The sequence below is a fragment of the Trachymyrmex cornetzi genome, unplaced genomic scaffold, assembly GCF_001594075.2.
Source record: "Trachymyrmex cornetzi isolate Tcor2-1 unplaced genomic scaffold, Tcor1.1 scaffold121, whole genome shotgun sequence".
NCBI lineage: Eukaryota > Metazoa > Arthropoda > Insecta > Hymenoptera > Formicidae > Trachymyrmex > Trachymyrmex cornetzi.
In genome coordinates this window covers 709,024-721,710 of record NW_017295773.1, presented here as the reverse complement: position 1 = coordinate 721,710, position 12,687 = coordinate 709,024, and the positions used below count along the sequence as shown (strand labels likewise).

At 37.3% G+C, this 12,687-nt stretch overlaps 2 protein-coding genes across 4 annotated transcripts; one reads left to right on the top strand and one right to left on the bottom strand.

The window, feature by feature from the left end:
* Positions 1-1,580: 1,580 nt before the first annotated feature.
* RpL32 (ribosomal protein L32) lies at positions 1,581-3,362 on the top strand. Of its 2 annotated transcripts, none has more exons than XM_018517078.1 (4): positions 1,581-1,653; positions 1,833-1,948; positions 2,189-2,341; positions 3,160-3,362. In XM_018517078.1, exons 2-4 carry the CDS (start codon positions 1,856-1,858, stop codon positions 3,316-3,318), a joined length of 405 nt encoding a protein of 134 aa, XP_018372580.1. In that variant the 5' UTR covers positions 1,581-1,653; positions 1,833-1,855; the 3' UTR covers positions 3,319-3,362. The 2 variants fall into 2 exon arrangements, with proteins under 2 accessions (XP_018372580.1, XP_018372588.1); XM_018517086.1 differs by having other exon boundaries at positions 1,627-1,653; positions 1,824-1,948.
* Positions 3,363-3,880: 518 nt separating this feature from the next.
* On the bottom strand, positions 3,881-11,659 carry Pli (E3 ubiquitin-protein ligase pellino). 2 transcript variants are annotated; one of them, XM_018518022.1, is made up of 8 exons: positions 11,284-11,659; positions 7,642-7,832; positions 6,136-6,318; positions 5,820-6,051; positions 4,958-5,164; positions 4,591-4,878; positions 4,182-4,513; positions 3,881-4,049 (listed from the first exon to the last, which is right to left on the bottom strand). In XM_018518022.1, exons 2-8 carry the CDS (start codon positions 7,674-7,676, stop codon positions 3,923-3,925), a joined length of 1,404 nt encoding a protein of 467 aa, XP_018373524.1. In that variant the 5' UTR covers positions 7,677-7,832; positions 11,284-11,659; the 3' UTR covers positions 3,881-3,922. The 2 variants fall into 2 exon arrangements, with proteins under 2 accessions (XP_018373524.1, XP_018373532.1); XM_018518030.1 differs by lacking the exon at positions 7,642-7,832.
* Between the last annotated feature and the right edge of the window lie 1,028 nt (positions 11,660-12,687).

Sequence of the window (12,687 nt, the reverse complement as noted above, 5' to 3'; positions counted from 1 at the left end):
ATAGTAGTGAAAAAAATTATTTGTAATCAGATGAAATCATGTAATCTGTGGGACAATATTTTAGCTAGTGGTTACCCCCTTGTATTGTAGAAGGCCCATCGCTCTAAATTCCAACGGTTGAAATTTTGTAATTTGAACAATTTCAACGTTAACGGTTGATCGAATCTTCAAGACGTGAAGGACAAGTATGACCAAACTCCAGCAAAAATATTAACAATGTTAATTCCAGAAGGTAATACGCCTACCTGGCAACATTCGTGATACCTACGTTGTTCGCTGTGGAAAGGATTCGATGGCGGATGTCGTCTGGATCCCGTCGATTCCAAGACAAGATCATCCTGGACGATGTCGTCGCACGGCACCTTCGTTATGGCGTTCAATGGCGTTCGATATCTTACGCGTTTCGGTTCGGAAAAAACATCACGAGGAAACAACATCTCGACCGCACGCGGAATCCGCTTCCGGAAATCGACCGCGATCACAGACTATTAAACGCGCGGACGCGATTCGAACGATTTCTACTCCGCGATCGTCCGCGATAACGAACTCGCCATTCTCGTCAACCGTCGCGACGCGAATTTGAAATAACAAAAGAGGCGCGATAACGAACTCGTCAACCGACGCGACGAAAATTTGAAATAACAAAAGAAGCGCGAATCGCCTCTCGAAGCGCCGTGCTGCGGCGGACGAGAGAGGTATTGGCGCTGCGTTCGGGGAGCGCGCTATCAACGCTATTCGTCTTATACTATCCTTGTTTAATGGAAAATGAAGATAAAATAGCTGCGTTCAGCAGAACGTTTATTTTGCAACTGTTGAAAGTTTTCTTTGCATTGATTAGATTATACTTTCAGATCTAATAGGCCTTCTACAATAAACCACAAGTCAGAACGTCAGAAGTCTTAACCAGTTTTAATCAAGTCGTTCAAGTTGGCTATTGGCCAACTTCACCGATTATGACTTAAGATCGCTTAGAACTTCTGACTTGCGGCTTATTGTAGACGGCCTATAAAGGAATGATCTTATCTAACAGATAATCATAAAACGGTTGCAAAACTATCGCGTTCTGTTGAACGCAGCCATTGATTCTTTCCTACATAAGAAAATGTATCAATCAAAATCCTTCGCGTTTCCTTCCTTTCCATAAAATAAAGAACTCTGATTGGTTGAATTTGTGTGCCTTATGTGTTATGTTATTCTGATTTATCTAGGACTCTAGTTAATGATAGGACCGGTTTTTCACCAACGCCGATCAAGCTTAATCGTAATTAACTGTCAACCGCAATTGATCGATTCTACTAAACAGCAAATGCGATTAGTCAGTCAACGGCCGATTAAGCTAACTAGCGTTAGTGAAATTGGCCCATATTATCGAGAAAACATTTAGAGAATCCCGTTGTAGATCTGCTTGCCGATCAATTAAACATGATTGGTTGGATCCACAGGTAAGAACCAATCGTGCTCATTCGGCAAGCAGTGAATTTTGGAACACAGCCTAGTTTGAGCGGCTTGTGAAAATATACCTTATCGCTTATCACACTCTGAGCTACATGTGATTGCACCCTAATCACGTCCAGTCGGTCCAATATGCAGTAGATGGCGCGCAGGAAGCAAAATCTTTTTCTGCCCTTCTGTTTTTCGACATATTTGCAGCGGGTATGTATCACACGGAGAATCCGCATTTTTCGTAATAATCGTTAATGACGCAAACGTAATGTAATAACTGATTAATTATTGATGATTTTCTGGAGTGCGAAAGTGCAATATTTTTAGGCATGAGGTATAAGTGAAAACATTTATGATTGGAGTGACTCGATTACTATCTGTTGTTTCAGTGATACGCTAAGTAGAACTCAAAATGTCTATCCGACCGGTTTATCGACCCAAAATCGTAAAAAAAAGAACGAAGAAGTTTATCAGGCATCAGAGTGATAGATATAATAAACTCAAGGTGGGTATCTTCTGTTTTATCCTTTTCAATCGAGTGAGCATGTTTGTAAAGTTTGGTTATGTTGCCTACACTTTGTATATTATAGCATTAATTTCTGCACACTGTTATTGAAACGTTACATATTTATGCAACTTAATTACTTAAACTTTTATTCTTTGAGAGAGATTGATCTTTCGGATTAACTATAAAATAATTTAAAAGGTATATATACAAATAATGTGTATTGCATATATTTTGCAGCGCAACTGGCGTAAACCGAAAGGTATCGATAATAGAGTCCGCAGGCGTTTCAAGGGCCAGTACTTAATGCCTAGTATTGGTTATGGTAGCAACAAGAAAACGCGTCACATGTTACCAACTGGTTTCCGCAAGGTTCTTGTACATAATGTAAAGGTAAATGTCACTTCAAAAAATCTTAAAACTTAATTAATTGAAACCTTATATTGTATATAAAACAATGCCTCAGTCAATTACTAAAGAATGCTTTTCTATTTGATGACAATTTGACAAATGTTCTATCGTTGTTATTCAGTGAATGTTAAGAAACAGAATAATGCTTGTGTCAACTTATATCACTAAGGCTCGATTGCACCAATGTTACTTTGATTTTAAGTGAGGCTTAAAACTCTCTGACGCTTGTCTTTTTTTGGCTTTATGAGATAGATAGTCTTAAGTCTCGCTTAAAGTCAAGGTGATATTGATGCACCTAGGTCTAAACGGAAAGCATTTAAAATTTAGTATTAACTTTTGTTATTATTATCACATTTCTTTTCTTGTGATATGGAAATACAAATATGAATATATATTTCCAAATATTTGAAAAGTTTTCATTATTACAGTTTAAAATATTAGTGTTTAATCCTTCAATCCTGCAAACATTGTAATGTATATTAAATTTGAAGACATCTATTGAAATTATTTAATTCTATTGATATCATCTGAGACGTAATGTACGTAATAATGTATATGTTGAAAAAATTGTCAAAATTATTTAGTATGAATTATTTATTAAAATGCCCATGAATTGAATTAAAAAAAATTTTTTAAAACATGGTTTCAATAAAATCAGATCTGAAGGCATTTTGCATTGTACAAATTAGAATTATTATTACACATAAAAAACAAATGTGTTGTCTGAACCTTCTGCATAATTTTACTTTCTATTTATGCATCTCTTGACACAGTGTAAACAAAGACTTGATTCTTTACAGGAACTCGAAGTTTTAATGATGCAAAATCGCAAGTTTTGCGCAGAGATTGCACATGCTGTTAGCAGTAAGAAGAGGAAACTCATTGTCGAGCGTGCTCAACAACTTTCGATACGTGTAACAAATGCCAGTGCACGCTTACGTTCGGAAGAGAACGAGTAAGCATTACTTTTCGTGTATTTTGGCAATAAAATATTAAAAACTTATATCTCTTGTGTCTAGTTTTCTTTCATTTCTTAGTAATATTTTCAGTTCTATGTAAATGTACAATATCAGAATTTTTACTTGCAAATCGTATACAAAAGTAATAAGTTTTTTAGTATCGCCAAATTCTTCTGGTGAAATTTGCTGTTATTGATCAATCTAATTAATTACTAATTAATCACGAACAGTTTTACATAATGAGTCTATTCTGTAACTCTTAACGACTGTAACTGTTGTAACTGTAGCATTATATGTCAGGTAGCTTTTTTACCACATACAAAATCTGTGCAACGACACTATGACACGGGTGGCTTCAGGCCCAGGGTGGTCGACTCGTAATCTGATCTGGATTCAATTCCACCTGTATCCCATATACACATTTCTCGCGTTTAGAGACTCACTCCATCTAACTTCTAATTAAGGGGCATTATCAACCCATCTGATGTGGCCAAGTAGGAATGATTAACAATGAGAAAAACTTCCTTTCTCTTCATTGAGTTCAATAATCCTTATATTTCTTAAGAAGTTATTAATTTCTACATGTTTCCATTATTTTATATTTTTAATCTACATTATCCTGAAAAATTAGTTTTACATATCCTGGCGTTCCCTCGAGCGGTACCGCGCAGAAGGGACAGATCGCGATATAGCCGTTTGTGCCATGTGGAATGGCTACTTTCTCCCAATATCTGCAAAAGAGAACAAACGATAAATAAGGAAAATGGGGAGAGACGAGAGTACATACTTGAATAATTTATCATACATCTATATAACATATTTTCAAAAGTGTGAACGATTAGTGACTGACGCGCATTACTAACTTGACAGTTTTCTCTGTAGCCATGTGTCCACAGGGACTAAATGCATAAGTGGGCGGTCCGCAGTCTACATAGAAGGCAGGCTCTATTCCCATAGACAGTTTTACTACCGCCCCTGCGACAAGGCACATGGGACACCTTCTCGTAACTTTATCCTTTTCCTGGCCCCAATCATGATGTCCTTGTACATGACCGCATTTAAGGTAAACGTATGGCTGCTGCTGCGTCGAATCCGAAGCCGCTTTACGTGGTATAACCAATGTGTTTAAGCCTACAGGACATTGCGGCCTGCCGGCGTTTATAGCATCAACTAATTCCTCTAGATCTTGTTTTGTCTGAGAAAAAAATGTGCATTTAGCCAATATAAACTATATATAATTTTATACATTTTTCTAAAGACGATATAAATTACCGGAGACTTCGCGAGACCTTCGGCCGACCGCCAAAGTAAAGTGGCGCCACAGAGGTCAATCAGAGTACCATCTTGTAGAACGTTACTCTCGTCCTCTACGACGTTGCCTTTCTGTTGAGCGCTCCTACTTTCTCTGAGCGAGAAAACTCCGCCGCCTACACTAACTTCCCGCCAGAAACCACATTGCGCCTCGCCACCACAGAACTGACCCCGCGGATGCATTATTAGAACCCCGTTTGTCGTAAGTCCATCAATCTCACGGTTCTCTTGCCATTTAGTTGCCTTTTCCTGTGTAAGAATATTTATTAAGTTTCGTTTGCCAAAAGTGTATCAGGTCACCCAGTTAATTGTAAATTGCGAATCTCACCCCTAAAAAAATGTTTCTTGAACTATCAAAGCCTGCAGCATAAATTCTAGCGATTCTGGGATCCGATCGATCTGCCAGGATCCGACAAGCGAACCTGCTGATAGTGCTTTGAGCGACACGTCCTTCATTAGCGGGACCACCGTCACCACTGCCCGCACATGTGTCCATCACTACAAAATCGATAGGCGATTCGGACGAACGACCGATCTACAAATATATATGACTTAAATATATACATTGCTGCGCACCAGCTGTATACAGGGTCTGTCTCAAAAGTTTCCGAACTTATTTCTACAGACTATGTAACTAAAACTATCTACTGAAATAGTATGGAATTATTTTCTATAAAATTTTATTTCTAACTCTGTAGAGTTACTTTTTACTACGTTATATTATTTGTTTGCAGTGACGTCAAAAGTGAAAGTATGTTTTTGACACTTATCAAGAAAAATAATGGAACAAAGAGTAAACACGTAGTCTTAAAGCTTGATCATCCATCGCATTTGCCTGATATAGCTTTTTATGATAATTTTCTTTTTCCAAGTCGAAAATGAAGCTGAAAGGACAACATTTTAATAATTTCGGAAATTGTGAAGTACAGAAGATTTCGATGGAGGTCATTTCTCCCAAATATCAAGAGAAATTTATTAGAGATATTTTTAAAAAATATATGTATATGATTGCTATAAAGACTGTATTACTTTAGTAAAATGTATTTTGAATAATTAATAAATACAACAAAAATCTCATAAAAAATGCAATTTTTTAATAAAATTTAGAAACTTTGTAACAGAATATGTATCGTGGACATACATACTGTGGGTATAATAACTCTGTAGTCCATAAAATATTTCGGGCTTACCTGAAACATATCCGTTTTTTCATCTTCTGTATATTCGACAATAACAGCCTGTGTTCTAGAAAGTGTGTACGAAATCGAGTGCTGCTTCGTGTTGAGGATGGCTTGCGAACTATGGGGCGTTTTAACGATGTAATGCTTGCTACGCTTAACACCATTTGGCACGGGTCTTTTGTATAATACGAATTTACTTCTCCTTCTTCCCCTATCACCAGGTGGAAGGTAACCATTGTACCTGTGAAAGTCGTCAGAAAGATTCATTAGTCATTAATCTTCTGTTCTTTTTACATTATCCATTTTATTTGCTGGGAATCCTTACCCAAGTATAACTAGTTCACCGTATTTCACTAATTGTTTGGGCTTTTCATGATGATAACTGTGAGATCGGTGTGGATTGCCATGTGAATGGCTGTGACTGTGTATATTGCGTGGACTGTGAGGTGCACCGACTGTCTCACCTTCTTCCACGAGCAATGGGCTCTCGCTACTACCACCGTCGGATCTAATGTAAAATACACGGTATAATGAACTGTTCGTATGTATACGTAGAGTAATGTGCCACTACCATTTTTCTTTAAAGATTCTTGACGATGATAAACAGATTCTCTGATGAATTTGGAACGATCTCTTTCTTCTAACGAAACTTCAGCAAGAGATATGTTGTGATAATTAATTACAAATATTTTTCAATATTAAATTTTGAAAGTTAAACGTTAATTAGATTTCTGTCAAATTAAAATTAATTCAGAAATAAATTTTACCCCTTATTTGCAGTTTTGTGTGTGCAAAAAAAAAAAACTTAACCAACACATTTAATAACATCACAAGTATCAAGAATTTCTCTTATTGAAATAATTACTATAATTTCTTTCCGTTTTTATTTTGATTTTTAGTACTTATGGTTGAAAGAAATAATGATAGTAGCATATCATCCTTTATGGAATAATGTAACAAACAACTAAACATACATACATATATTAATTTTTTGTAAAACAACCAATTTTTTTTTATAGAAGAATCAATTAAGCCCGTAAAGCAATGATAATTCTCATTTCATTAAGATTTTTGCAGGAAAGAAAAATAAATCCTCATAGAAATAATGCAGTCATAATAGCCCTAGTTAGGAGATCATAAGAGTAAAATGGAGGATGAATATATAATATAGCAATTACATGTTGCATTACAGTACATGTTGTGTTAAAACTGTACAAATTATTCTCATTCCTTGAATGTTTCACTAATCTTGCGTAATTATAGCTTCCACCAAGGAAAAGGAGATTTCATTGGAGATTAAAATGGGATTAATATGTTAATAACTATGAAAACGTCGAACAGAAGGATGTCTGTAACTGGAAACTTTCTGATCCCAAAAGCAAAAAGATATCACATATACCTGTAACTGTACAGCAAAGTTTAAGTATTTTATATCGAGCGAGATGACTTAATGTTGTTAATATATATTTGCATCGAGACCAGTTAATTCATTAAACGAACGAATTTGACACGCTCTCTTCAATATTTTGCATTATTTATTAAAGATAATAACGAGGCATTTCGATTGTCAATTTGCAAGTGAAGGAAGCTCTTGATACATCATCATGTACAGGTGATCTGTCTCTTTAACTTTCTCTACAAAGTAATTGTTTATAAAAGCGCGCTTTATTTTCGTTTTTACATAAACGTTATGGAACGCTACGTGTTTCTTATACACGGTGCGTTCTATATGAAAATCCAAATTACATTTGAACACAAGCCGTACGTGATAGAGAAGATAGATGGTTTTGTGGCTTACATTACGTAATGTGTAAACCGTAGGCTTACTTACCGCGAAGGGTATGGAATGCGTTTAGTTACTGGCATCCTCCTTTCAGTGGGATTTATAGATTACTACTTCCACATGGTACTTGAAAGGGTACTTGGTAAGGAGACGGGCAGTCTTAAGGGTCTTCACGCGGTTGCAGACAAATCTGAGCAATTGCATTTGCACGTGGCAAGCTGCGAATTGGTAATTATGATCTGCAATGAGAAACATTCAATATAAAGATCATAATTAACTAAGGACTCTTTCTATCTGTTCGCAGGGTGAGTTACCGACGTAACTTTTTGCGTAATCAAATTTTCCATATCTGTGAAAGTGCGCACGTAGTCATCCGTCTTTGCCTCGTAACAGCTATTGTTAACAAAGAGGACATTTTGCTTTCAATTCTTTTAACTCTTGCGCGATACACTGTTATTCCTATAATTTGAAATGCTAGATATGCTTCGACACAAATAGGTATGGTCTAGAAATCAAATTAACTGTAGCATATTCATCGAAAATTCTTTGAGTCTATCGTTTTAAATTTGTCTGATGTTTATTTCTAAATAGATCTTTCATGAATTGTGTACGGGTATTCCTATCGAATCATCTTCAAATTTTCTCTCTAGACACCTACACATAAATGGGCTATTACGACTGCTGTTAATTCAGTTGTATACGTTTATACGCATTATGAAAATGCTACGCAATACCATACATAGCTTTATTTAAAATAAAGTTCAGTAAGTAGTAATTTATGAAACTAAAAATGTCAAGCTTCTCACACATACAACTATTTACTAACATGCTGTTAAAAATATACATTAAAAAGCCCGTACAATAATTTCCTTCGACGGATCTAAGCCACATTAATTGGAATAATGAGGAATTGCAAAACATCAACTCTTTTACAACAACAATACAAATTTGTCAACAAGATTTTTTTTTAAATTCCATTTATCCGAGAACAGTCATCTGGGATGATTTTTATGCCGTAACAATGAAAAAATAAAACTTAATAACAATAGTTTTCCTTATTTTTTTAAGAAAATATTAAGTAAATATGTATACATAATAATCAAAAATATTAATAAATTACAACAATAAATAATACGATATGTAGTTAAAGTGACCCTTAATTGGGATATAAAGTACAGGCAATAGGAATAGGGAATAACAAATTTCAGCTTATCAGGAACCGTGTATTCTAGTATACTTACACTTCAACGACAGTTTGTTACGTTGTCGTTTTGCGTAGCTGTTTTACTATATGTAATACCTGCGACGACAATGCGACATGTGATGATAAAACAACAATGTAACGACGGTGGCATTGCTGATAAGAGTTACAGAATCGGGATACAGGTAATTATTAATGCAAAATAAAATTAGGAGACTATTCTCAGATTAATTAATTCCGGTAATTATTTACAATAGAGACTTTTCTGAATTTTTATATTTTTTTCTTGCAATCCAGATAAAAATTTTTTTTGCGACTCTAACAGTGATAATCAACTGGGAGAGGTCGAAAAATATGTGACCTACTCATTTTTTTAACTATTTATTTCCAATATAACTTTTTGGATTTTCCGACATTACATAATTACATATGGCTCTTAAAAAAGCTGATTTCAGTCCTAAATATGACTAGTATAGTACATGCGTATGTGTTATATATGTATTAAATCTTCACTTAAAAACATAAATTCTCGGCTTTAAAGATATAAATTATTTTCTTATATAATTTTTTTTTGTGTTCTTAAAGCAGAGAATTTTATATTTAAAAGCAGAGAATAAATAAATATATTCAGTACACGCTCTATCTTGCATAGAGGTCTGTGTACTAATCCTTTCAGTTTCATTATTTTTAGTAAATACATCCATTTAATAAGGCAAAGATTTAATAGATAAATCCAATACACACACTCGAGCCTTTTAAGAGCCATATACATATATTTATAATGTCCTTCGATTGATTGTCACTGTTAGAGTCGCAACAAAGATTTTTATCAAGACTGCAAGGAAAGAAACATTAAAATTCGGAAAAGGCTCTATAAATAATTACCTTGATTCCATTATAATTAAAAGTTCACAAACATATAACAATTTTACGGGAATTTTTCATTATTCCATGCGTTATTCTTTCTCACGACTGGTTCGACGGAGCTTCAGAGATTAAGGTCACGCCGCAAGGTATAACTTTCAGTTTCAACAATAGCAAATAATTAGCACCCGTGTGTGAGTCGTTGCATTTGCAAAGAATAAATGTCAACAGATATTCAAACTTCAAACTACGATCAAAACATGCTTATCGCGCGCAGGATAAATACACGTCTTTCGCAACAACTTGAACAGTGCCGTACCACCACGTTACATCGTCGACGATGGCCTAAAAAGATTTATACATATTTCACCCGTCACACTCGTGCAATCGAGAATAAAGCTACTGTCGTCGTTAACCGCGTTATCTACGATTTTTCAGCCAAGACTTCCTCTCAATTCTTTCACTGTTGGACAATGAAGATGGTCTTTTTTTTACTCCGAATCTCGTGAAATTCTCTTTCGCGTATTCGTGCCGGCGAATTACGATGATTGCAAATCGAAGATTAGAAAATTCGATCAATTAAACAATTTTAATTAATCCGTTTTTTATTCTAATTAATTGAATTTCTATTTTCAATAAATTAAAAATTAGAATTTAACCGAGCAGATAATTTTTATTTTATTTTCCGTTTCTTCTTGAATTTTCTGGTTCAACCACAATTGAAGATTAGAATTTGACCAGGTAATATTTATTTTAATCCGTTTCATTGTAATCATTCGACTTTTAATTAGAAATCAATCACAGAATCGAATGGATTATAATTAAAATTATCTGATAACTGTTAAGTTAAGTTCTAATCCTCGGTTCGCAATCTTCAAATGCGTTTTCTAATAAGGATTTTTAACGATTGCGTTTTGCTCTTGTCAGCTTTCCTGCGTTTTCAAAACGATGCGAGTGCAAGCTACTCTCGCGGAAGAGGAGAAAGGCAAGGTGGTCATGAGGAAGAGGAATGTGCGAGTGTGCGTGACCAAGGAGGAGACAACTTTCAAAATATCGGGCGAGCTGGCGGAATGACGTTCGCGTCGACGAAAAAACGATGTTGACTAACGCGCACCCCCTCGTGAGATTCTCAGAAGCGATCGCACCGACAAAAGCCAAGATAGTCGGTCGAGGGTGAGAAGAAAGGAGAAGCACTCTCGTCGATCTCGTTGTAAACCGAAAAGTCGATATCACTACACCAGTCCGCTTCTCTCAAAGATAATGTTACTGATTTGTGAGACGCGACGCGACAAGGTCGTGAACGTGTTCTGTGCGTTTCGTAAATATCTGGCGCACACACAGGTGACTCACGTCAGTGTGTATAGGTATATACGCATGTTTATACGTGTATCAACGACGCAGTGTCGGGAGTATCGGAGTATCGGTTGCAGATAGGGAAATCACACGGTGCACTGCGGCACGTCGATCGGTGTGACACGATTGTCCGTGCAGTACTATCGACCGTGCGGGGGGGAGGGGGGAGGATGCTCTCCCCCCCTCCCTCCCCCTCTCTCTCTCTCTCATTCGCTCTCTCTCATTCTCACAGTTTTGGGAAGACTACAAGAATAAATGGCAGATCGTTTTACCGTATCACCATTGTGCCACTCTCCGCATTCGAAAAAGACTCTGTTCCGATTTCCGGCAACGAGAACGGCGTTGAATTATGATTGAGAAAGAAGAACGTTCCTCCGTCCTCTCCTTCGAATGTCCAAATCTTCTTGTTTTTCTTCCCGTCCCTTTTTTTCGATCTACCACTAAGGAAGGTTGTCGCAACGCCACAGTTTAATTCGTAAACCAAGCAGTTTGTCTACTAGAGGAAATAGGAAGCACCACTTGAGTTTTTCCTTCGATATAACGTACGAAATATTCTCTGCCGGGAGACGCAGCGGCACTGTTCCACCTTGCCACTCTCTCCTTTTCTTTAACGAGAGGTTCTCCGACTGCGAGTAGGTACTGATGATATGTATGTACATACGTTAATATGAAACACGCACCGCCTCCCCTCCCAGTTTACTGTTCCAGCCTCGTCGGATCGTCGCAATCTATCGTGTTTACTATGAGCGACGGGGGTGGCGGCGGCGGCGGCGGCCACGACCACGACGACGACGACGACGACGACGATCTTCGGGCAGGACAGCGACCCATGATCGCGCGACGGTTACGCGAGTGTCATATCGATTACCAACAATACCAACACCGAATTCCGCCTCGCGACACCTTTTCGCGTCTGTCTCTAACTCGCTCTAATTTTCACAGTGTTATTCCACTTGCCCCGTTGGCCCGTTCGATCGTCGCTAATTGTATACGTTTGTTTCGCACATCTTGCACGTCGCGCGACAGCAATCGCAGTATAGCAGCGGCGATGGAGTCGAAGGACGATAGCTGTGCCTCCAAGAAGCAGCACACAACACAAGTACGCACGGCACGTACTCGAGTCTCGGAACACAACGCAAACACAAACAAGAGACACGAAGGCAATACGCTCGCGAAGCTTCCGACAATTCCGACGCAACGCCGACGGCAAGTGCGAGCACTGCGAGCACTGCGAGCAATTGAATGCGATGCCGAATGCAAGCGCGAGCGTATCGCGAGCGAGAACACCGGGTTCTCCGGGTTGCGTAAAATGCGTTGATTCAATTGATTCAGATCAGCTGAATTGCTCAGAGAAATAAATGTGACGAGAAAATCGGATTACCATGATTCGATCTCATTCGATTTTATTCCATTTGTTCACATATTACACACCAGACTGTATATACTACTTGAATACTAGACTGCCAACTCCTTAGTACATGAAAGCCGTGAAAAAATGTATGGTGTAAAAATATAAGGCATTCCATTGCGCATAATGGCGGCAGACTAAATCAGAACCACCAATCAAACGCTTGCTCCAAAGTTAGTGGAATGCATATGGTGGCAATCAAGGTGCCTTTTAAAGGTGTCTTTCCATGCTGACGCTCGACACTCATTTTTATAGCGTTTTCGGCCCG